The 23944-nt window shown below is 42.5% G+C and overlaps 1 protein-coding gene across 5 annotated transcripts in view; it reads left to right on the forward strand.

The window, feature by feature from the left end:
• ptp4a3b (protein tyrosine phosphatase 4A3b) overlaps positions 1 to 23944 on the forward strand; it is a 54087-nt gene that overhangs the window by 11005 nt on the left and 19138 nt on the right. The window contains exons 1-4 of one of the 5 annotated variants that reach the window (XM_060921889.1): positions 14893 to 15169; positions 15314 to 15431; positions 16862 to 17413; positions 18146 to 18238. In XM_060921889.1, coding sequence (XP_060777872.1) covers positions 17309 to 17413; positions 18146 to 18238 — 198 coding nt within the window. In that variant the 5' untranslated portion in view covers positions 14893 to 15169; positions 15314 to 15431; positions 16862 to 17308. The other 4 variants (XM_060921890.1, XM_060921887.1, XM_060921886.1 and 1 more) reach the window with 4 other exon arrangements.

Raw genomic sequence — 23944 nt, forward strand, 5'->3', positions numbered from 1 at the left:
TTCAATGTTTTGTCTCTCAGGTTGTATGGGTCTCGACAAAACACTTGCCAGTGAAAAAGGGGCTTTAAGAAATGTAAAGTCCATTTAAGAATTGATTTTGGGCTTGATGAATAAATGTGATCTGACTTTCTGTGTACATAACTTTTGCATGTAGGCCTACCCAAATCCAACAATTTCCGATTTCCAGTGAGATGTTGAGAGATTTGGTATCTTCATGATCTCACTGCTGGTGCTCTGGAATTCTTATTTTATGACACCATGTGCTTGTGCAATATGCATTTTTAAATAACTTTTTAAATTTAGTATTTTCAGCATAATATGGAACAAGTGAACAATAACAGACTGACAAAGAGAAACAATGTGGGGGCACCTCAGTTTGTTTGTATTGTTGTGATATATCATGACCAGTGTCCTTGATTGTCCATTGTATCCCATTTTCAGGTAGCGTCCTCTACCCCTTTGATATAGGCAGTCCATTTCTCCCATTTTCTGGGAAAGATTGCTCCTCTGGACCTCAGGCGAAATGTTATCTCCTCCATTGCATAGATTTCTTTAACTCTGTCCATCCACTGATTGGGGCTTGGGGACTCAGCTTTATACCCATTCTTTGTAATTGTTTTTTACAGGCCGTTAGCAGTATTTTACATAGATACCAATCCTTTTTTTTTAATCACATCATCTTTTAAAACACAAAAGTACAAGACCTTAATATTATTAGGAATTTAATATCCCAAGATCATTCTTCAAGTAAGACATATATTTCCCCAAAATATTTGGATTTTTGGGCATGACCAGAAAATATGGGAGTGATTGGCATCCAAGTTTCCACACCACCTCCAACACTGTTCCTGTGACTGAGATAGTTTACTTTTAATATGTGGTGTAATGAAGAAATGGATCACATTTTTCCGTACTGTGCAAAACTCTTAGGTACATATATAAAGAAATGCTGTAGAACAAAAATGGCTTAAAAAATAATGAAATGAAATGTTTCAACATTTAAAAATACTATAAACAGCAGTAAGCCATAATAAATTAAACAAAGTCAATATTTGGTGTGAGACGACCCTTTGCTTAAAAAAAAAAATAGTAGTCTCAGGTACAGTGAGTGCAGTTTTATAAGGAAATGAGCTGTAGGTTTTACTGAGCATCTTACAGAACCAGCCACAGTTCTTCTGGACACTTTGACTGTCACACTCGCTTCTTCATTTTGCACCAAAACCCAGCAGCCCTCATTATGTTTTCTTTTTTAATCTAAAAAGTGGTCTCTTATGTAATATGCTGCTTAGTTACAAACATTTTTTTCTGTAATGTTTAATTTTGTGCTGGAAAATGAACGTTTGGACTCTAAAATGTTTTTGTACTGACTCAGTAATGTAGGAGTCATAAAATAGAAATCTATAATAAAGTTTGTATGAAAAAAATAGTGTGCCTAAGACTTTTGCACAGTACTGTATATAAAGATATCTTTTTAGACATGGTAAAAACGATTATATTTAAATTTTCACATTTACAAGTGATTTGAAATGCATCCAAGCATAGAGTGGCCTTTCAAAACCGAGGACGTACTTTTCGGGGAAGGACTCTCTATGGGAACTTTGCAGGAATCCATTTTCAAATGCCAAACCGTACTGAGTTACACTGACATAGACTACATCTACATTTTTGCACAGGCAATTATTTAATCCTGTCATGAAAATGGCAGTTATCCAGGGCAACTTCTGCATCTTAAAGGCTACTCCTATATCAAAACAAGTCGTCCCCATGTCCCTGGGTTATCTAAAACGTAGAGGCTTTCTTCATTTCAACCCTGGCTAAATTTATTAGGTGGCAGCTGGTGGGGTTAAATTTAGAACACAGGTGGCCATGAAAGCCGTGGTGGCCTGTGGAACAGCACCACAATCGAGTGGCCTGGAGAAACGTGAAGGAACAATGCAAACCCCGGACTCAACTCTCATCCTGTCAAACACAGGTTCACACCTGCAGTCCTGTTTAACAGTCGAACAGCTCGCTCTCGTTCTTTGAGTGACTTCAAGTAGTTCTTAGTGTTCTTATTCTTCCAGTGTACACTATTGGAAGCTGTGTATTCTGTTGCTATGTGGGATGAAGTTTGTGGTTATGGTATTTTTGGAAGAGTTGGCATGCATTTTAATAAGGTGCTATTTATTAAGTGTGATTTGATGGCATCTGATGGCCATGATATTAAAAGGGCATGTGTGAACACTTGAATAGATGCCCTGTGATCCAAGTTGTGAAGAGAGGAAACTCTTCTCATGCTGAATAAGTGCTTGTTTATAGGTGTTGCTTCTGTGAACCGTCTATTCTCAATAACTGTCCCCCAGTGACCTGAGCATTAAGTCTATATTTGAATGGCTGTTGAAACAACCTATACACTGCAAAAAAACCCTGAAAACTGAATTTGAGGAGAAAATTCCTTAATACTAGTGAAATTATCTCGCTGCATGGACAGATCATTTTACTTGACAAGACATCTTGGAATAAGTTGGTTTCCATCTAGTTTTAATAATCTCAGAGTTAGTGTTTTGTATTCTTCTAATAGGAAATGCTAGATCGTTTCAACGCCCTGTGATGACCTGGCGACTTGTCCAGGGTGTACCCTGCCTTTCGCCCATAGTCAGCTGGGATAGGCTCCAGCTTGCCTGCGACCCTGTAGAACAGGATACAGCGGCTAGAGATAATGAGATGAGATGAGATCGTTTCAACTATATTCAAGATATTCTAATTTGTTAAGATATCATTTTTGCAGTGTAGAAGAATACAAGACACCAACTCTGAGATTATTAAAACTAGTTCTAAATTGTAACCAACTTATTCCAAGATGTCTTGTCAAGTAAAATTATCTCTCCATGCAGCAAGATAATTTCACTGGTATTTAGTAATTTTCTCCTCAAATTCAGTTTTCAGTTTTTTGCAGTGTATTTTTTAGAAGTCTTCGGATCATGTTACATTTTTTTTCCCTAAGTATGTCTCATCAAGTGTACATGGTTTGGTCTGGCTCTAGAAGCTTATTGAGCTTCTTATCTGCCTTATGTTCCTGATTAAGACCTTCACTGTGCTCCTGTCCCACTTAACTCTGAAAGCCTCTTCATGTCATGCCTCACATAGCTTCTATAGGTTTGTTTTTATAGTGTTTGGTTACCTATGCAGAGTATGTTTGCCTTTAAGTGTTATCTTCTTTTAAAATGTAAGCTATATTCCTGTTGTATTTATTGTTGTATATATTCCAGGTGCATAAGTGTGCTTGGATTATATTCTTCCTTACTTGTACATCTCTAGGTAATAGTAACGACCAATCATATAAATGTAAGAAATGTCATGTATGTGTGCATATCATTCAGAGTTGTATCACACATGTAAAATGTTTAGTTCCTTTTCTGAGGCAGATGGTTGCTCCGAAACCATAAAATAATCACTTGTGCCTAAATGATCACTAAATTTCTCTCCATTATATGTTTAAAATTCTAGCTTTGAATGTGCTACAAAAATTTTTGTTGCTCTCTCTTTGATCACTTTTGTGAACCACCTTGCCTTTCATGATGCCACTGGCATGCAAGCTTCCACTTAAATTTGTTGACTGAACCCCATCCATGGATTCTGGGAAATGCATTGCAGGTAACCTTGTGTATAAACTTGTTTACAGCAAGGGGAGTTTAGCAGCAGGATCAGTTTAACAATGTGAAATGATGTACAAAGAAGTTTTCATGATTCACAGGTGTGTCCTCTGTACCAACTGCTTTTTCCTTTTGGGAACTCCAGCTTGTGATCAAGAAATTGGTAGAGCATGAAATAAGTGCAAAACTGAGGAAAGGCAGGTGACAGCACTGTCACAAAGAATCATCCAGTAACTCTGTTTGCTAGCAAATTGTCCCACGTCCAACATCCATGTGAAACTCAGAACAGTTGGAATCAGGACAAGCATTAGGGTTGCAAAAGTTTGTTTTGCTTTCGGTGGAAGTGTTGCTATTGAATGAAGGAAAATGTCACTTGGTACTATGTTACATTTAACGGATTGCTGTCCTTTATTAGAAACTGTAGTAGATTGATTGATTGATTGATTGATTGATTGATTGATTGATTGATTGATTGATTTTATTTTGAATTGACAGACAATCAAAATCCAAAAGATAACATGTTAAAGTGAAAAACACTTATTTCCAACTTGGTCCTTAAACATCTCATCTCATCTCATTATTTCTAGCTGCTTTATCCTGTTCCACAAGGTCGCAGGCAAGCTGGAGCCTATCCCAGCTGACTACGGGCGAAAGGCGGGGTACACCCTGGACAAGTCGCCAGGTCATCACAGGGCTGACACAGAGACAACCATTCACACTCACATTCACACCTACGGTCAATTTAGAGTCACCAGTTAACCTAACCTGTATGTCTTTGGACTGTGGGGGAAATCGGAGCACCCGGAGGAAACCCATGTGGACACGGGGAGAACATGCAAACTCCGCACAGAAAGGTCCTCGCCGGCCACAGGGCTCGAATCCAGACCTTCTTGCTGTGAGGCGACAGCACTAACCACCACACCACCGTGCCGCCGTGTTAAAATATAACACAAAACACAAAACTTAACACAGACAAGTCCAAGAACATTTACTAAAACAAAATGGGACAAATAACATAAGATAATAAATAACACTACCCTGCGCATAGTAAGCATAATAAACATCTATCCATCCATTGTCGATACTGCTTATCCTACTGAGGGTTGTAGGTAAGCTGGACCCAATCTGAGCTGACATTCCTGGGATACAGGTATGATAGACAGGTCTCCAATCTACCACAGGGCTAACAGAGAGAGAGAGAGAGAGAGAGACAGACCACCATTCACTCGCATTCACACCTACGAGAAATTTAGAGGAACCAGTTGACCTACAACCCCGATTCCAAAAAATTGGGACAAAGTACAAATTGTAAATAAAAACGGAATGCAATGATGTGGAAGTTTCAAAATTCCATATTTTATTCAGAATAGAACATAGATGACATATCAAATGTTTAAACTGAGAAAATGTATCATTTAAAGAGAAAAATTAGGTGATTTTAAATTTCATGACAACAATACATCTCAAAAAAGTTGGGACAAGGCCATGTTTACCACTGTGAGACATCCCCTTTTCTCTTTACAACAGTCTGTAAATGTCTGGGGACTGAGGAGACAAGTTGCTCAACTTTAGGGATAGGAATGTTAACCCGTTCTTGTCTAATGTAGGATTCTAGTTGCTCAACTGTCTTAGGTCTTTTTTGTCGTATCTTCCATTTTATGATGCGCCAAATATTTTCTACGGGTGAAAGATCTGGACTGCAGGCTGACCAGTTCAGTATCCGGACCCTTCTTCTACGCAGCCATGATGCTGTAATTGATGCAGTATATGGTTTGGCATTGTCACGTTGGAAAATGCAAGGTCTTCCCTGAAAGAGACGTCGTCTGGATGGGAGCATATGTTGATCTAGAACCTGGATATAGTACTTTTCAGCATTGATGGTGTCTTTCCAGATGTGTAAGCTGCCCATGCCACACGCACTAATGTAACCCCATACCATCAGAGATGCAGGCTTCTGAACTGAGCGCTGATAACAACTTGGGTCGTCCTTCTCCTCTTTAGTCCGAATGACACGGCGTCCCTGATTTCCATAAAGAACTTCAAATTTTGATTCGTCTGACCACAGAACAGTTTTCCACTTTGCCACAGTCCATTTTAAATGAGCCTTGGCCCAGAGAAGACGTCTGCGCTTCTGGATCATGTTTAGATACGGCTTCTTCTTTGAACTATAGAGTTTTAGCTGGCAACGGCGGATGGCACGGTGAATTGTGTTCACAGATAATGTTCTCTGGAAATATTCCTGAGCCCATTTTGTGATTTCCAATACAGAAGCATGCCTGTATGTGATGCAGTGCCGTCTAAGGGCCCAAAGATCACGGGCACCCAGTATGGTTTTCCGGCCTTGACCCTTACGCACAGAGATTCTTCCAGATTCTCTGAATCTTTTGATGATATTATGCACTGTAGATGATATGTTCAAACTCTTTGCAATTTTACACTGTCGAACTCCTTTCTGATATTGCTCCACTATTTGTCGGCGCAGAATTAGGGGGATTGGTGATCCTTTTCCCATCTTTACTTCTGAGAGCCGCTGCCACTCCAAGATGCTCTTTTTATACCCAGTCATGTTAATGACCTATTGCCAGTTGACCTAATGAGTTGCAGTTTGGTCCTCCAGCTGTTCCTTTTTTGTACCTTTAACTTTTCCAGCCTCTTATTGCCCCTGTCCCAACTTTTTTGAGATGTGTTGCTGTCATGAAATTTCAAACGAGCCAATATTTGGCATGAAATTTCAAAATGTCTCACTTTCGACATCTGATATGTTGTCTATGTTCTATTGTGAATACAATATCAGTTTTTGAGATTTGTAAATTATTGCATTCCGTTTTTATTTATAATTTGTACTTTGTCTCAACTTTTTTGGAATCAGGGTTGTAATTGGCATGTCTTTGGACTGTGGGAAAAAACTGGAGCATCCTGAAGAAACCCATGCAGGCATGGGGAGAACATGCAAAGTCCATACACACTGCCAGGTTCAAACCCAGAACCTGCTTGCTGTGAGGCAACAGTGCTATCCACTGCACCACTGTGCTGTCCATCAATATACCTTTATGATCAAAATTTTCCAAGGCCTTGAGGACAACTCTTTTTTTCATGCAAGTTAATACGGTGGTGTAGTGGTTGGCACTGTCACCTCACAGCAAGAAGGTTCTGGGTTCGAGCCCAGTGGTTGATGGGGTCCTTTGCATGTTCTCACTGTGTCTGCGTGGGTTTCCTCTGGGTGCTTGGGTTTTCCCCACAGTCCAAAGACATGCGGTTAGGTTAACATGGGCCAGCCATGGCCTGAAGGTTGGGCTGAAGTGCCTTTGAGCAAGGGCACCTGACCCCCAACTGCTCCCTGGGTGCTGTAGCATAGCTGCCCACTGCTCTGGGTATGTGTGTGTGCTCAGTGCTCACTTGTGTGTGTTCACTGCTTCAGATGGGTTAAATGCAGAGGAGGAATTTTACTGTGCGCTTAAGTCTGTGCTTGAGTATACGTGTGACAAATAAAGTCTTCTTCTTCTTTGTCTTCTTACCGGACAAGGTGCAGTGCTTGTGCATTGCTCTGTGACACAGGGGTCACCATGGTAACTGCTTTAACCTGATCAAGGAATAATGTTGTTTAAAATTACATCCATCCATCCATTGTCTGTAACTGCTTATCCTGTTCTACAGGGTCGCAGGCAAGCTGGAGCCTATCCCAGCTGACTATGGGCAAGAGGCGGGGTACACCCTGGACAAGTCACCAGGGTATTGCAGGGCTGACACAGAGACAAACAACCATTCACACTCACATTCACACCTATGGTCAATTTAGAGCCACCAATTAGCCTAACCTGCATGTCTTTGGACTGTGGGGGAAACCGGAGCACCTGGAGGAAACCCACGCGGACAAGGGGAGAGCATGCAAACTCCACACAGAAAGGACCTCGCTGGCTGCTGGGCTCAAACCTAGGACCTTCTTGCTGTGAGATGTCTGTGAAGATTCTCAATCATCCAGGTCATAGTAAACTGTGGGTGGTAGAAATGGGCAACTGGACTTGCTTGAAAATTCTTGAAAACGTTTCACCTCTCATCCAAAAGGCTTCCTCAGTTCTGTCTGACTAATAGGGAGTATCAGATATTTATCTTCTCCTGGATCAGAATCAGAATCAGAATTCTGATGACCAGCTCATCTAAGGTTTCATTGAGGCATCATGTTGGTGTGGGTCACTGGAAGCTGGGTGTGAACGGCGAGTCATTAGGGTGATCAAAGGATCGCCCGTTAGGGTGATCAATGGCAATCTGACTCTCTCTGTCTGCCTGTGAGTCACCGAAAACAGCTGGGTCCTGGCGTACACCCAGCCGTCTGGGAAGAGTGTCCAAGACCGCCTTGTAGATGTTTGACAAATGATGTCTTAGACCCCCACCTCTGTTCAGTGATGGCCATTCCAGGTTGACAAAAATAGCTTCTTTAACTCCTCGCTCATACCAACGATCCTCTCTGGCTAAAATGTGTATGTTACAATCCTGAAATGAGTGTCCTTTGTTGTTAAGATGAATGTAGACAGCCGAGTCCTGGCCTGAGGAGCTGGCTCTCCTGTGTTGGGCCAAGCGCCTGTATAGCAGTTGTTTCGTCTCCCCAATATACGAATCCGTGCAATCATCACTGCACTGAATTGCATACGCTACGTTGTCCTGTTTGTGTCTAGGTATTCTGTCCTTAGGGTGGACCAGTTTCTGCTTCAGGGTGTTACTGGGTCTGAAATGTACCGGAATGTTGTGCTTGTAGAAGATCCTCCTGAGTTTCTCGGATAGACCAGAAATGTAGGGAATGACAATGTTCTTGCGTTTGTTCCTGTTATCATCCTTGTCAGTTATGTTCCTTTTTATGCTCTTTAGGAAAGCCCAGTTGGGATAACCGCAATTCTGAAGTGCTTTCTTGATATGATTCTGCTCCTTCTCTTTTCCCTCTAATGTTGTAGGAATGTTCTGAGCCCTGTGTTGCAAGGTCCTAATGACCCCCAATTTATGTTCCAGTGGGTGGTGAGAGTCGAAAAGTAGGTACTGGTCTGTGTCTAAAACCACCTCCTCTGGCAAGACAGAAGGGCTGACTTGGAGGAAGAAATCTGACCAGGCTACACAACCGGACATAGAAGAGAAATGGGTGAAGAACTTATCCGACAGGGTACTCACCCAACCAGAGAGAGATGTCTTATCCAAGGGTCTTAACTTTGCAGTTTCACCTGAGCGGATACCAGTAGTAGAACTCATCACAGCCACAGAGACAACCATCAGGAACAACAACCTGACCAACACGGAGTCAGAACAACTTAGACTGAAGATATCAGCTGCTGTATCCAGTGCGAAAGCACCCCCCTCCAACCTCACCAGCCAAGAAAGGAGGGCTCTTACAGTGCTTCAAAGAGACCGGAACATCACCATCCTTCCTGCTGACAAAGGGAGATGCACAGTGGTGCTAAACACAGCGGACTACCACTCCAGGATAACCAGTCTCCTCAGTGATACAACCACTTATGAAACATTGAGGAGGGACCCCACAAGTGGTTACAAAAGGAAAGTTGTTAGCTGTTTGCAACAACTAGAAAAGGAACAAGCCATCAACCGATCTCTTTACTACAGATTGTACCCTGGGGAAGCCGTGCCTCTCATATACGGACTCCCCAAGATTCACAAAGAAGGAGCTCCTCTCAGACCTATTATCAGCAGTATAAACTCGGTCACATATAACATTGCTAAACACCTAGCCACCATCTTGGCTCCTCTAGTTGGGAATACACCATATCATGTCAAAAATTCCCAAGATTTTGCTTCTAAACTTGCAGACCTCAAACTAGATTCAGATGAAACCACGGTTTCCTACGATGTCACTTCTCTGTTCACCTGCATTCCCACCACAGAAGCAGTTGGATCTGTAAGAAAACGACTCCTTCAGGATAGCTCCTTACTGGATAGAACGAAACTCACCATGGATCAGATTTGCACCCTGCTTGACCTCTGCCTGACTACCACTTATTTCCAGTTTAATGAAAGTTTCTACAGACAGAAGCATGGATGCGCCATGGGATCACCAGTGTCCCCTATTGTGGCCAATTTATACATGGAGGAAGTGGAACATATAGCTTTGACCACTTTTGCAGGAGTTGCTCCCAGCCATTGGTTTAGATACGTGGATGATACCTGGGTTAAAATCAAAATCCATGAGGTGGAAGCTTTCTCAAAACACATCAATGCAGTGGATAGCAACATCAATTTCACTCGGGAGGATGTCAGTGGGAATAATCTAGCCTTCTTGGATTGTGATGTACACATTAGACAAGACAGAAGCCTTAGTATCAAGGTCTACCGGAAACCCCCACACACAGACCAGTACCTACTTTTTGACTCTCACCACCCACTGGAACATAAATTGGGGGTCATTAGGACCTTGCAACACAGGGCTCAGAACATTCCTACAACATTAGAGGGAAAAGAGAAGGAGCAGAATCATATCAAGAAAGCACTTCAGAATGGCGGTTATCCCAACTGGGCTTTCCTAAAGAGCATAAAAAGGAACATAACTGACAAGGATGATAACAGGAACAAATGCAAGAACATTGTCATTCCCTACATTTCTGGTCTATCCGAGAAACTCAGGAGGATCTTCTACAAACACAACATTCCGGTACATTTCAGACCCAGTAACACCCTGAAGCAGAAACTGGTCCACCCTAAGGACAGAATACCCAGACACAAACAGGACAATGTAGTGTATGCAATTCAGTGTAGTGATGATTGCACGGATTCGTATATTGGGGAGACGAAACAACTGCTATACAGGCGCTTGGCCCAACACAGGAGAGCCAGCTTCTCAGGCCAGGACTCGGCTGTCTACGTTCATCTTAACAACAAAGGACACTCATTTCAGGATTGTAACGTACACATTTTAGCCAGAGAGGATCGTTGGTATGAGCGAGGAGTTAAAGAAGCCATTTTTGTCAACCTGGAACGGCCATCACTGAACAGAGGTGGGGGTCTAAGACATCATTTGTCAAACATCTACAAGGCAGTCTTGGACACTCTTCCCAGACGGCTGGGTGTACGCCAGGACCCAGCTGTTTTCGGTGACTCACAGGAGGACAGAGAGAGTCAGACTGCCATTGATCACCCTAACGGGCAATCCTTTGATCACCCTAATGACTCGCCGTTCACACCCAGCCTCCAGTGACCCACACCAACATGATGCCTCAATGACACCTTAGATGAGCTGGTCATCAGAATTCTGATTCTGATCCAGGAGAAGATAAATATCTGATACTCCCTATTAGTCAGACAGAACTGAGGAAGCCTTTTGGATGAGAGGTGAAACATTTTCAAGAATTTTCAAGCAAGTCCAGTTGCCCATTTCTACCACCCACAGTTTTCTCGCTGTGAGGCGACAGCGTGCCGCCTTACACCACCGTGCCGCCTTAAAATTACATATTTCTTTATATTTTTGGGAAATGAAAACAGTGAAGGGGTGGCATGGTGGTGTAGTGGTTAGCGCTGTTGCCTCACTGCAAGAAGGTCCTAGGTTTGAGCCCAGTGGCTGGCGAGGGCTTTTCTTTGTGGAGTTTGCATGTTCTCCCCATGTCTGTGTGGGTTTCCTCCGGGTGCTCCGGTTTCCCCCACAGTCCAAAGGCATGCAGGTTAGGTTAGGTTAACTGGTGACTCTAAATTGACCATAGGTGTGAATGTGAGCGTGAATGGTTGTTTGTCTCTGTGTCAGCCCTGCAATAACCTGGCGACTTGTCCCGGGTGTACCCCGCCTCTTGCCCATAGTCAACTGGGATAGGCTCCAGCTTGCCTGCGACCCTGTAGGACAGGATAAGCGGCTACAGATAATGGGTGGATGGACAACAGTGAAGCTCAATGGGGGGGAAACTGTGGCCAAAAGTACATGGACACCTGACCATTTTTTTTTACTGTGAATTTTACCTGACTGAATTTTACTGTGCCTAAGTCTGTGCTTGAGTGTACGTGTGATAAATAAAGGTTTGTTATTCTTGTTATGGGTGGCACGGTGGTGTAGTGGTTAGCGCTGTCGCCTCATAGCAAGAAGGTCCTGAGTTCGAGCCCAGCGGCCGACGAGGGCCTTTCTGTGTGGAGTTTGCATGTTCTCCCTGTGTCTGCGTGGGTGTGCTCCAGTTTCCCCCAAAGGCATGCAGGTTAGGCTAATTGGTGGCTCTAAATTGACCGTAGGTGTGAATGGTTGTCTGTGTCTATGTGTCAGCCCTGCGATAACCTGGAGACTTGTCCAGGGTGTACCCCGCCTCTCACCCATAGTCAGCTGGGATAGGCTCCAGCTTGCCTGCAACCCTGTAGGACAGGATAAGCAGCTACAGATAATGGATGGATGGATGTTCTTGTTATATTCATTACAGGAAAAGCCCAGTGTCTTCATGTCTGAAATTCTTCATGCTTAATATTTAAAGGACTCTCTCTCTCTTTCTTCCTTTTTATTTCTAAATATATAGAGCCATGTTTACAGAGTGTTTCCCCAGGGGTCTGTGAAACATAGCCGGGGGGTGGTGTCTGTGATTTTTTTTCTTCTTCTAATTTTATTACACTGGTGGGGATGAGTTCTATGACTGAAAAGTTCTGAAATTAAAAAGCATCTAAATTATGTGCCAATTTTGTTTGTTTGTTAAAAAAAATCAGTTTTACAGTTAAAGGGGTCCCTGACTAAAATGTTTAAGATCCCCAGATATAGTGTGTGTGTGTGTGTGTGTGTGTGTGTGTGTGTGTGTGTGTGTGTGTGTGTGTGTGTGTGTGAGAAACAGGGGAGGGGGAGAGACCGTGCGTGTTTTGTCAACGGAATTAAATTATACTCTTTGCCTGTAAAAAGATCATCAAACGACTTCAGGTGATTCAAAATGCAGCGGCTAGGGTTCTCACACGAACAAAAAGAACAGAGCACATTACTCCAATTCTAAGGTCCCTTCACTGGCTTCCAGTAAGCTACAGAATTGACTTTAATGCTGCTGGTGTACAAATCTCTAAATGGTACAGGGCCCAATTACCTCTCTGATATGCTGCAGCGGCCTAACCCAATCAGATCTACCAGATCGCAGCAGCAAAATTTACTGGTAAAACCTGTTGTTAAAACAAAGTGTGGTGAAGCAGCTTTTAGCTACTATGCAGTACAGCTATGGAACCAACTCCCAGAGGACATCAAAAATGCTCCTGCTGTTGGCAGCTTCAAATCTAGATTAAAGACCAAGCTGTTTTCAGATGCTTTCTGCTAACTGATAAATATCATCTTTACATGTTTTAAACTTTACTTAACTTTTACTGTATTTGCATGTTTTAAACATTACTTAACTTTTATTCCATTTTATTCTGCTGTTTTTTACTGAACTTTTACTTCATTTTATTGCTTTATTTCTACTATTGTTTAATTCTCATATTATTTTTTATTTTTCTCATATTATTATCTCATATGTCATATCAAGCCTATCATTCGTTGGTGCGTCCAAAGCTCGAATATGGTTGTAGTGCGTGGAACCCCTATACTAAGCAGAGTATCAACCAAATTGAAATGGTCCAGCGTCGCGCTGCACGATTCGTCTACAATGACTATTCTCGTTTTAGTTATGTGACTACAATGATAGAGTGTCTTGGTTGGGATTCTCTTGAAGATCGCAGACTTTTCTTTCAAGCCAGTATGTTCTACAAGATCTTAAATGGACGTGTTGGCATTTGTTTCCCTCCTGAAGTGCGTCAAATTACAAGAGCTACTAGACTACCAAACACTCGTCCTTTTCATCAAATCAGTGTGTATCTCATCTCATCTCATTATCTCTAGCCGCTTTATCCTTCTACAGGGTCGCAGGCAAGCTGGAGCCTATCCCAGCTGACTACAGGCGAAAGGCGGGGTACACCCTGGACAAGTCGCCAGGTTATCACAGGGCTGACACATAGAAGCAGACAACCATTCACACTCACATTCACACCTACGGTCAATTTAGAGTCACCAGTTAACCTAACCTGCATGTCTTTGGACTGTGGGGGAAACCGGAGCACCCGGAGGAAACCCACGCGGACACGGGGAGAACATGCAAACTCCACACAGAAAGGCCCTCGCCAGCCCCGGGGCTCGAACCCAGGACCTTCTTGCTGTGAGGCGACAGCGCTAACCACTACACCACCGTGCCGCCCTACATGGAATAATTTACCTATAAATGATGTAAATTTAAATAATTTTAAATCCATTGCTCTTGCAGCCATTACGTCATAAGCAAATATTTTATATGTTTTTAGATTATATTGTAAATAGATTTTGTTGACCATTATATTTTATGTATATTTTTATTTAAGGTTTTTTTTCCTCCTAGTATAGTGTATGGGGGCGGTACGGTGGTGTAGTGGTTAGCGCTGTCGCCTCACAGCAAGAAGGTCCTGGGTTTGAGCCCCGTGGCCGGCGAGGGCCTTTCTGTGTGGAGTTTGCATGTTCTCCCCGTGGGTTTCCTCCGGGTGCTCCGGTTTCCCCCACAGTCCAAAGAAACATGCAGGTTAGGTTAACTCTCATCTCATCATCTTTAGCTGCTTTATCCTGTCCTACAGGGTCTCAGGCAAGCAGGAGCCTATCCCAGCTGACTACGGGTGAAAGGTGGGGTACACCCTGGACAAGTCGCCAGGTCATCACAGGGCTGACACACAGACAACCATTCACACTCACGGTCAATTTAGAGTCACCAGTTAACCTAACCTGCATTAGGAAGGCCCTCGCCGGCCACGGGGCTCGAACCCGGACCTTCTTGCTGTGAGGCGACAGCGCTAACCACTACACCACCGTGCCGCCCGGTTAGGTTAACTGGTGGCTCTAAATTGACCGTAGGTGTGAATGTGAGTGTGAATGGTTGTCTATGTGTCAGCCCTGTGATGACCTGGCGACTTGTCCAGGGTGTACCCCGCCTTTTGCCCGTAGTGTATGCTGTTTTTAGGAGTATTTTCATTAAAGGATTTTTATTTTCCTCTCTTCTTCCCCCTTTATTTTATATAATTTTATTTTCTATTGTTTACTGTTTTGCCTTTACCTCTGTAAAGCACATTGAACTGCCACTGTGTATGAAATGCGCTATATAAATAAACTTGCCTTGCCTTGTAAATAAAATCGGTGTGATTTAACACCTGTCACTTTGTTAGTGCTTTACACCTTGTACCGATGGCCATAGGAGGAGGTGAGAGGAGGAGGAGGTGAGGGGGGGGGGACCTGCCTCTTGGACTAAGAGCATTAGAGTGCATTTGGTTGTGACATCAGCAGCGCGTGCTGTCACTGTCATATGCGCGAGCACTCGGGCAGCTCGGACCGGTTCAGGGCAGAAGCGCGCGCTTGTTCACTCTGCAGCTGACAGGAAGGTAAGAGCGCGCGCGTCGCTGAGGGAAACACGAGCTGGCTTTTTCTCCTCGGTGACATTTCGGTTTACTACTTTCCTTTGACGCGGTAATTCCTTATAAAGACCCGTGTGTTGGCGCCGCTCGACTCGGTCCTCGTTTGGAGCGTTTTGTCCGTTTTCTGTTCCGAGACGCGAGTCCAGGTGAGCGGGTTCTCCCACATTTCCCTCTGCTCTTCGAAGCATCTAGAACCTGTTAGCTGTAGGTCTTATTTTGTTCAGAGTACAACAGCAAGTAGCAGCATCTCAGTGCTGCTTTATGATAAATATTCTCGTTTTGTTCACAAGGTGGGTTTCCGAAACATTCGTCCTTCTATCTGACCGGCTGTGTTTCTACAGGACCAGGGTGCAACACTTCATACAGCAGGGCTGCGACCACATACCCGTCTGAGACACATGCAGACATGTATAACGCATACACAGGACCGTGCATGCTAACCGTAAAACACACCAAACAGTTGTCTGTAAACTGTTGACACTATTTCTAGCGTCGGAAAAAATAATACAGTGACTTTGAAAAGTTGGGTGATTTGTGTTGCTGTGTTCTGAGCATGGCTTGGTGAAATGGTTAATGGAGAAAACATTAAAACATCATGCAAATGCAGGGCTTCTCGTTGTGGTCGCTGAGCTAAATGTTGTTATACAGTATGATAAGCTTTGGGGGGTCATGGTGTGCAGATTTACTGCATACAAGTGTGCCGCGCGCACTTGTGAACAAAATTATATTGTATAAATCCATATCACTGACAAGGAGCCCTCTCTTTCTTTTTCTTTATACACTATGATAAGCTTTTTTTGGGGGGGGGAGGTCAGTGTGTATGCAGTAAATATGCACAAGTGTGTGTGTGTACACACTTGTGAACAAAATTCTCATCTCATTATCTGTAGCTGCTTTATCCTGTTCTACAGGGTCGCAGGCAAGCTGGAGTCTATCCCAGCTGACTACGGGCGAAAGGCGGGGTACACCCTGGACAAGTCGCCAGGTCATCACAGGGCTGACACATAGACAACCATTCACACCTACGCCTACGGTCAATTTAGAGTCACCAGTTAACCTAACCTGCATGTCTTTGGACTGTGGGGGAAAACGGAGCACCCGGAGGAAACCCTCACTGTGAGGCGACAGCGCTAACCACTACACCACCGTGCCGCCTGAACAAAATTATATATTGTATAAATCCATATCACTGACAAGGAGCCCTGTTTTTCTTTTTCTTTATGCACTATATGATGAGCTTTTTTTCCTTTTTTGGGAGGTCAGTGTGTATGAAGTAAATATGCACAAGTGTATGTGTGTGCGTGCACTTGTGAACAAAATTATATATTGTATAAATCCATATCACTAACTTGGAGCCCTGGGCGGTACGGTGGTGTAGTGGTTAGCATGGTCGCCTCACAGCAAGAAGGTTCCAGGTTCGAACCCAGTGGCCAGCGAGGGCCTTTCTGTGTGTAGGTTTCCTCTGGGGTGCTCCGGTTTCCCCCACAGTCCAAAGACATGCAGTTAGGTTAACATGGGGTGCTCTAGTGTGGCGGCCCACCGCTCCGGGTGTGTGCACGCGTGTGTTCGCTGCTTCAGATGGGTTAAATGCAAAGGATGAATTTCACTGTGCTTGAAGTGTGCATGTGACAAAGGTTTCTTCTTTTTCTTTATACACTATGATAAGCTTTTTTCTTCTTTTTTTTTTTTGGGAGGTCAGTGTGTATGCAGTAAGTGTGTGTGTTCACACGTGAACAAAATTAAATATTGTATAAATCCATCACTGACAAGGAGCTCTTTCTTTCTTTCTTTCTTTCTTTCTTTCTTTCTTTCTTTCTTTCTTTCTCTTTCTACTGCAGCTCTTTTCTCTCATCCCATTGAATGTTGATGGAGTTCTTGCAGGGCAGTGGTGACTACTGCCACGCCCAACATCGTTACGCCTGAGCCCAGGTGACGCCACCCTGTCCTGCCTGCTGAAAAGAAGCGCCTTCACTGCCTGGCTGTCTCTGGCCCTATCGACTCCTGATTTCACCAAACACCAGATGGGTTAAGGGGAGTTGTTGCTCAGGGCTATTGGACAGTGCTCCACCCTGCTCTGGCCCATGTCTGATCCTACTAGCATTTCGGAGAAACAGGCAACTGTTTTTATTCGTACTGATAGATAGCAGGAGTCTTCTGAGGTGTTCCTCTGTGACAGAAGAGTGAGAGTAGCACTGTCAATCAGACAGATAGTGTAGGGCTGCTAGTGGGTGTGTGTTTTACCTACAGGACGCTGGCTCAGCCCATACTGTGGCTGGCTCTTGGACATGGCCAGGATGAACAGACCGGCCCCTGTTGAAGTCTGCTACAAAAACATGCGCTTTCTGATCACACACAATCCAACCAATGCCACTCTGAGCTCCTTCATAGAGGTGAGAGATGGTTAAATATACTGTAGGGCTGGGTGATATGAAAAAAAAAAATCATGATTCTTGAAGCCATTTCTACAATTCATGTTGTATATCATATATAGGTTTGTGAGCAATTTCCCAAGAGTACAATAGAAATACAGTTGCACAGTATAAGTAGAATAGAATACAGTAATATTTGTAAAAATTCTAAACATCAAATCTGCTGCTTCCAGTGAATTCAGTTTGTTATTATTAAAAGTTTTTTTTTAAACAAAAAGATGTCCACAATATCTCACAGAAGAGTATTGTGATACAATTTATAATGATGGGCAATATGATTAATATAATCTCTATCACTTAGTTTTAAATATTAAACAGACTTCTGAACAAGATGCATGTTGTCTCACACACACAACTAGAACCACAATAACAGTACCAAGATAAGATGATCCCTGTCTGACTTGCTCTGGAAAAGCATCACTATTTTGTCACCATGCGCTTCAAAGCCTGTTACTATCAAGACCTTTCTAGAAAGCATTGTCTTACTATTGGTGCATAGTGAGGTTACACAGGGAGTTTTTTTTTTTTTTTTAAATCATAATACTACAACTAATAATGATTCAATTATAATGCAAATGATAAGAAAATAAGTTATACCATTACCTCAAATCTTGTGCTAGCATAGATTTTAATCTGTGTTTTTATCCTGGTTTTGTCCTGCTGGTGCAAGGTAACCATGTTTTAATTTTGTAGGATCTGAAGAAGTACGGTGCAACTACAGTGGTGCGAGTGTGTGAAGTAACATATGACAAGACACCACTGGAGAAAGATGGCATCACAGTCATGGTGAGCGCTATGCTGTGCTTAATAATCCTGTGCTGTAGATAGCGGCCTTGTGCAAACTAACACTGCTCATTATGCATGTTCTATGCATCTATTCCATTCATTTCACAGATAAAACAGATAATTACACTGTATGGCCAAAAGAATGTGGACACCTGACCATCACACCCATATGTGGTTCTTCACCAAACATTGAAACACACAATTGTTTATAGGCACTTCCCTAAAAGCGAAGCTCCTGATGAGTGTAAAATGTGTTAGCAAATAAATCAAGCAAACGAAAAATAAGCGCCAAGTGAATAAGCAAATTAAAAATAAGCACGGTATGGTGGTGCAGTGGTTAGCACTGTTACCTCACAGCAAGAAGGTTCCGGGTTCGAACCTCACAGCTGACGGGGGCCTTTCTGTGTAGAGTTTGCATGTTCTCCCTGTGTCTGTGTGGGATTCCTCAGGGTGCACCGGTTTCCCCACAGTTCAAAGACATCCAGATTTGGTAAAATGCCCAGCCACTGGGATTGTACGAGCCAGTGCGTTCTTGGTGCCAGTCCCAAGCCCAGGTAGATTGGGGAGGGCTGTGTCAGGAAGGGCATCTGGTGTAAAAATCTATGTTAAATCAAGTAGCGGCTCTGTTCTGCTGCGTTGACCATTAACGGGAACAGCTGAAAGAAGAATAAATTTAAAATGAATACTGAATTAAAAAACCCCATCTATCTTGTGTAAATAAAGAGAGAAATGTCTTTGTCCGGTGATCAAGTGTTTGAGATGCGTTGTTTTACACTTACGATCAGGTACTATGTGGTGGTACACGTACGTACAGACATTGTACAGTCGCAAAAGCCAACAAAAATTAGGTTGATGCATTACCATATCCTCTTAAGTATGAAGCTTCACTCTGTAATAAGATGCCTTTGTATGCTGTAGCATTACAAATTCCCTTCAGTGGAACGATGTGGACCAAACGTGTTCCAGCATGACTGTGCCCCTGTGCACATGGTGAGGTCCATGAAGACATGGCTTGCCAAATGTGTTAGCGTGGAAGATCTCAACCCCACTGAACATCTTTGGGATGAACTGGAACACTGACTGTGCACCAGGCCTCCTTGTCTGACATCAGTGCCTGACCTCACTAATGCTCTTGTGGCTGAATGAGCAAATCCCCACAGCCATGTTCCAAAATCTAGTGGAAAACCTTTCCAGAAGATTGGAGGCTATTACAATAGCAAAAGTGGACTAAATCTGTAACAGGATGTTCAACAAGCATATATGGCTGTGTTTGTCAGGTGTCGACAAACTTTTGTCCATATAGTGTACCTTTTATTACTTCTGGACCATCACAAATGGCTATTGCTTCTTTGGTCTACTGTAGCACCCTAGAATAACATGGTCTGCTTACTTTTTTGCTTACTTCGACAAAGAGCAAATTATTTCCTTTGAGTTTGTTTGCACCAGAGCATACTGCTCTGTATATGGCTTTGGCAACAGTTTAAACAGTAACAGGCCTTATTAAAAGCCTGCCAGATTGTAGGTGCTTAAATCAGTTCCAGCTTTTCCCTTTTGATGATGACCTTGATTACGCACATGAGCCAAAGGTATTTTATGAAAATTAGAGTATATAGTGAGGGTTTATCCTTAACTTATAACTGTGTGTGCCTGGACGCAGCAACAGCATTGTTCACAACCTTGCCTTCCCACTTTATGTATGTGTGGAGTACTAAATGCGACATGCACTAGAATGGTATGTCAGACCCAAAATATTTGTATCCAGCAGGTTTTCATGTCGACCTATAAAATGTTTAGCTATTTCTTACCAGTTACAGTGGTGCTTGAAAGTTTGTGAACCCTTTAGAATTTTCTATATTTCTGCATAAATATGACCTAAAATATCATCAGATTTTCCCACAAGTCCTAAAAGTAGATAAAGAGAACCCAGTTAAACAAATGAGACAAAAATATACTTGGTCATTTATTTATTGAGGGAAATGATCCAATATTACATATCTGTGCAGGCCTAGAAATTCATATTTTTTTCATCAGCCAGCTGGACTAGTTACCTTCCAAAGTAACTAGCCAAACAGAAAATCAACTAGCCAAAATTTGTTCATGTATGAATTTTACTTCTGTCAAAAATAACACAAAAGAGAGTAGTTACCATTGTTCATGACCAATGTGCATTTATTTCAAGACCCGACTATTTTGATACTGTTGTTAAATACATAAATGAGAACAACACAGAGCACCATAATATAATATCAACAAATAATATATTGGAAAACTTGGCAACTTGGTGTATGAGTATTGAAAACAAATATACAACCCCGATTCCAAAAAAGTTGGGACAAAGTACAAATTGTAAATAAAAACGGAATGCAATAATTTACAAATCTCAAAAACTGATATTGTATTCACAGTAGAACATAGACAACATATCAAATGTCGAAAGTGAGACATTTTGAAATTTCATGCCAATTATTGGCTCATTTGAAATTTCATGACAGCAACACATCTCAAAAAAGTTGGGACAAGGGCAATAAGAGGCTGGAAAAGTTAAAGGTACAAAAAAGGACCAGCTGGAGGACCAAATTGCAACTCATTAGGTCAATTGGCAATAGGTCATTAACATGACTGGGTATAAAAAGAGCATCTTGGAGTGGCAGCGGCTCTCAGAAGTAAAGATGGGAAGAGGTTCGCCAATCCCCTTAATTCTGCGCCAACAAATAGTGGAGCAATATCAGAAAGGAGTTCAACAGTGTAAAATTGCAAAGAGTTTGAACATATCATCATCTAACGTGCATAATATCATCAAAAGATTCAGAGAATCTGGAAGAATCTCTGTGCGTAAGGGTCAAGGCCGGAAAACCATAATGGGTGTCCGTGATCTTCGGGCCCTTAGACGGCATTGCATCACATACAGGTATGCTTCTGTATTGGAAATCACAAAATGGGCTCAGGAATATTTCCAGAGAACATTATCTGTGAACACAATTCACCGTGCCATCCGCCGTTGCCAGCTAAAACTCTATAGTTCAAAGAAGAAGCCGTATCTAAACATGATCCAGAAGTGCAGACGTCTTCTCTGGGCCAAGGCTCATTTAAAATGAACTGTGGCAAAGTGGAAAACTGTTCTGTGGTCAGACGAATCAAAATTTGAAGCTCTTTATGGAAATCAGGGACGCCGTGTCATTCGGACTAAAGAGGAGAAGGACGGCCCAAGTTGTTATCAGCGCTCAGTTCAGAAGCCTGCATCTCTGATGGTATGGGGTTGCATTAGTGCGTGTGGCATGGGCAGCTTACACATCTGGAAAGACACCATCAATGCTGAAAGGTATATCCAGATTCTAGAGCAACATATGCTCCCATCCAGACGACGTCTCTTTCAGGGAAGACCTTGCATTTTCCAACATGACAATGCCAAACCACATACTGCATCAATTACAGCATCATGGCTGCATAGAAGAAGGGTCCGGGTACTGAACTGGCCAGCCTGCAGTCCAGATCTTTCACCCATAGAAAACATTTGGCGCATCACAAAACGGAAGATACGACAAGAAAGACCTAAGACAGTTGAGCAACTAGAATCCTACATTAGACAAGAATGGGTTAACATTCCTATCCCTAAACTTGAGCAACTTGTCTCCTCAGTGCCCAGACGTTTACAGACTGTTGTAAAGAGAAAAGGGGATGTCTCACAGTGGTAAACATGGCCTTGTCCCAATTTTTTTGAGATGTGGTGTTGTCATGAAATTTAAAATCACCTAATTTTTCTCTTTAAATGATACATTTTCTCAGTTTAAACATTTGATATGTCATCTATGTTCTATTCTGAATAAAATATGGAATTTTGAAACTTCCACATCATCGCATTCCGTTTTTATTTACAATTTATACTTTGTCCCAACTTTTTTGGAATCAGGGTTGTACTTATGATCATGACTATAGCACCCAAAATATGTCCAAAATGCTTTCTGTATTTAACCATTTATGAGAGAGAAAGCATTAGGAGCTTCATATTGACTAGGAATCAACTTGAAAAAATTAATTATTCCATAAAAATCGTATCGCAGCCAAGGCCTACCCTGCTCCCACGTTTGCTTATAAGTCCTTTGTCGTTTTTCCTTCTCTTATGCTTTATTGGCGGCCTTTTTCTCCTCTTCAGACCGAGGTCGCTTTGTCCCCGTCTCTGGCGGTTTCTGTATACCTTTCAGAAAATTCCACATCGCAACGTAGCTTTGGCAGATGTAGATGTAAACAACAACAAAAACACGTGTTTAAATGGGCGATAATGTGGCCACATCTATTGAATTTGATAACATGATTACCGCGATATTCAACGAGATGCGTTATATGCATGCGCAGTAGTGAAAAAAACGACAGCCTGACTCGTACACGATATGATTTGGAATTCTTCGGTATTTTCCGTCCTGCCGGTAAACACATCGATTAACACGGACACGGCACATTCTTAATATGTGGCGGCTTTAGTTGACGGTGTGTCTGAATCTTCGCTTCATGTATATTTTTTTATTTTCAACTAGCCAGCCGGGCAGGCTAGTGACAGGAATTACCCGCCAAATGACAAATTAAGTCGCCTCGGGTGACCGGACCACCGCGAATTTCGAGCCGTGCTGCGAGTGGCAAAAGTATGTGAACCTTTGCTTTCAGTATCTGGTGTGACCCCCTCGTGCAGCAATAACTACAACTAAACGTTTCCAGTAACTGTTGATCAGTCCTGCACACCGAATTTTAGCCCATTCCTCTGTACAGAACAGCTTCAACTCTGGGATGTTGGTGGGTTTCCTCACATGAACTGCTCGCTTCAGGTCCTTCCACAACATTTTGATTAGATTAAGGTCAGGACTTTGACTTGGCCATTCCAAAACATTAACTTTATTCTTCTTTAACCATTCTTTGGTAGAACGACTTGCATGCTTAGGGTCGTTGTCTTGCTGTATGACCCACCTTCTCTTGAGATTCAGTTCATGGACAGATGTCCTGACGTTTTCCTTTAAAATTCTCTGCTATAATTCAGAATTCATTGTTCCACCAATGATGGCAAGCTGTCCTGGCCCAGATGCAGCAAAATGGGGCCCAAACCATGACACTACCACCACCATGTTTCACAGATGGGATAAGGTTCTTATGCTGGAATGCAGTGTTTTCCTTTCTCCAAACATAATGCTTCTCATTTAAACCAAAAAGTTCTATTTTGGTCTCATCCATCCATAAAACATTTTTCCAATAGCCTTCTGGCTTGTCCACGTGATCTTTAGCAAACTGCAGACGAGCAGCAATGTTCTTTTTGGAGATCAGTGGCTTTCTCCTTGCAACCCTGCCATGCACACCATTGTTCAGTATCAGTGGCAGCTGGTAGTCTTTCAAACAGGGGAGGCTGGTCGGTTACGATATTTCCAGATTTTAAAAGAAAAAACACATCAATTTTGCCCATACTCTTGCCTCTGATCTGGCTGATTGTTGGCAGGGTCACAAACTGTGAAATAACAGGTTCTTTTGGCCCATTAGCCTACTGTCCAATATACATGATGGTGGTGTTGGGGGGGGGTATATTTTAATATTTAATATTTTAAAATTGTGAATGTTGTTTAAAAATTGACCTCGGCTGTGTTTTTGTTTAAAAATGTTTTCCAAATTGTAGCGGTGTTTAATTCATACCCAGAAAAACATATATTCCAATATAATATACTCAGCATAAAC

This window comes from Neoarius graeffei, chromosome 5, assembly GCF_027579695.1.
Source record: "Neoarius graeffei isolate fNeoGra1 chromosome 5, fNeoGra1.pri, whole genome shotgun sequence".
Lineage (NCBI taxonomy): Eukaryota > Metazoa > Chordata > Actinopteri > Siluriformes > Ariidae > Neoarius > Neoarius graeffei.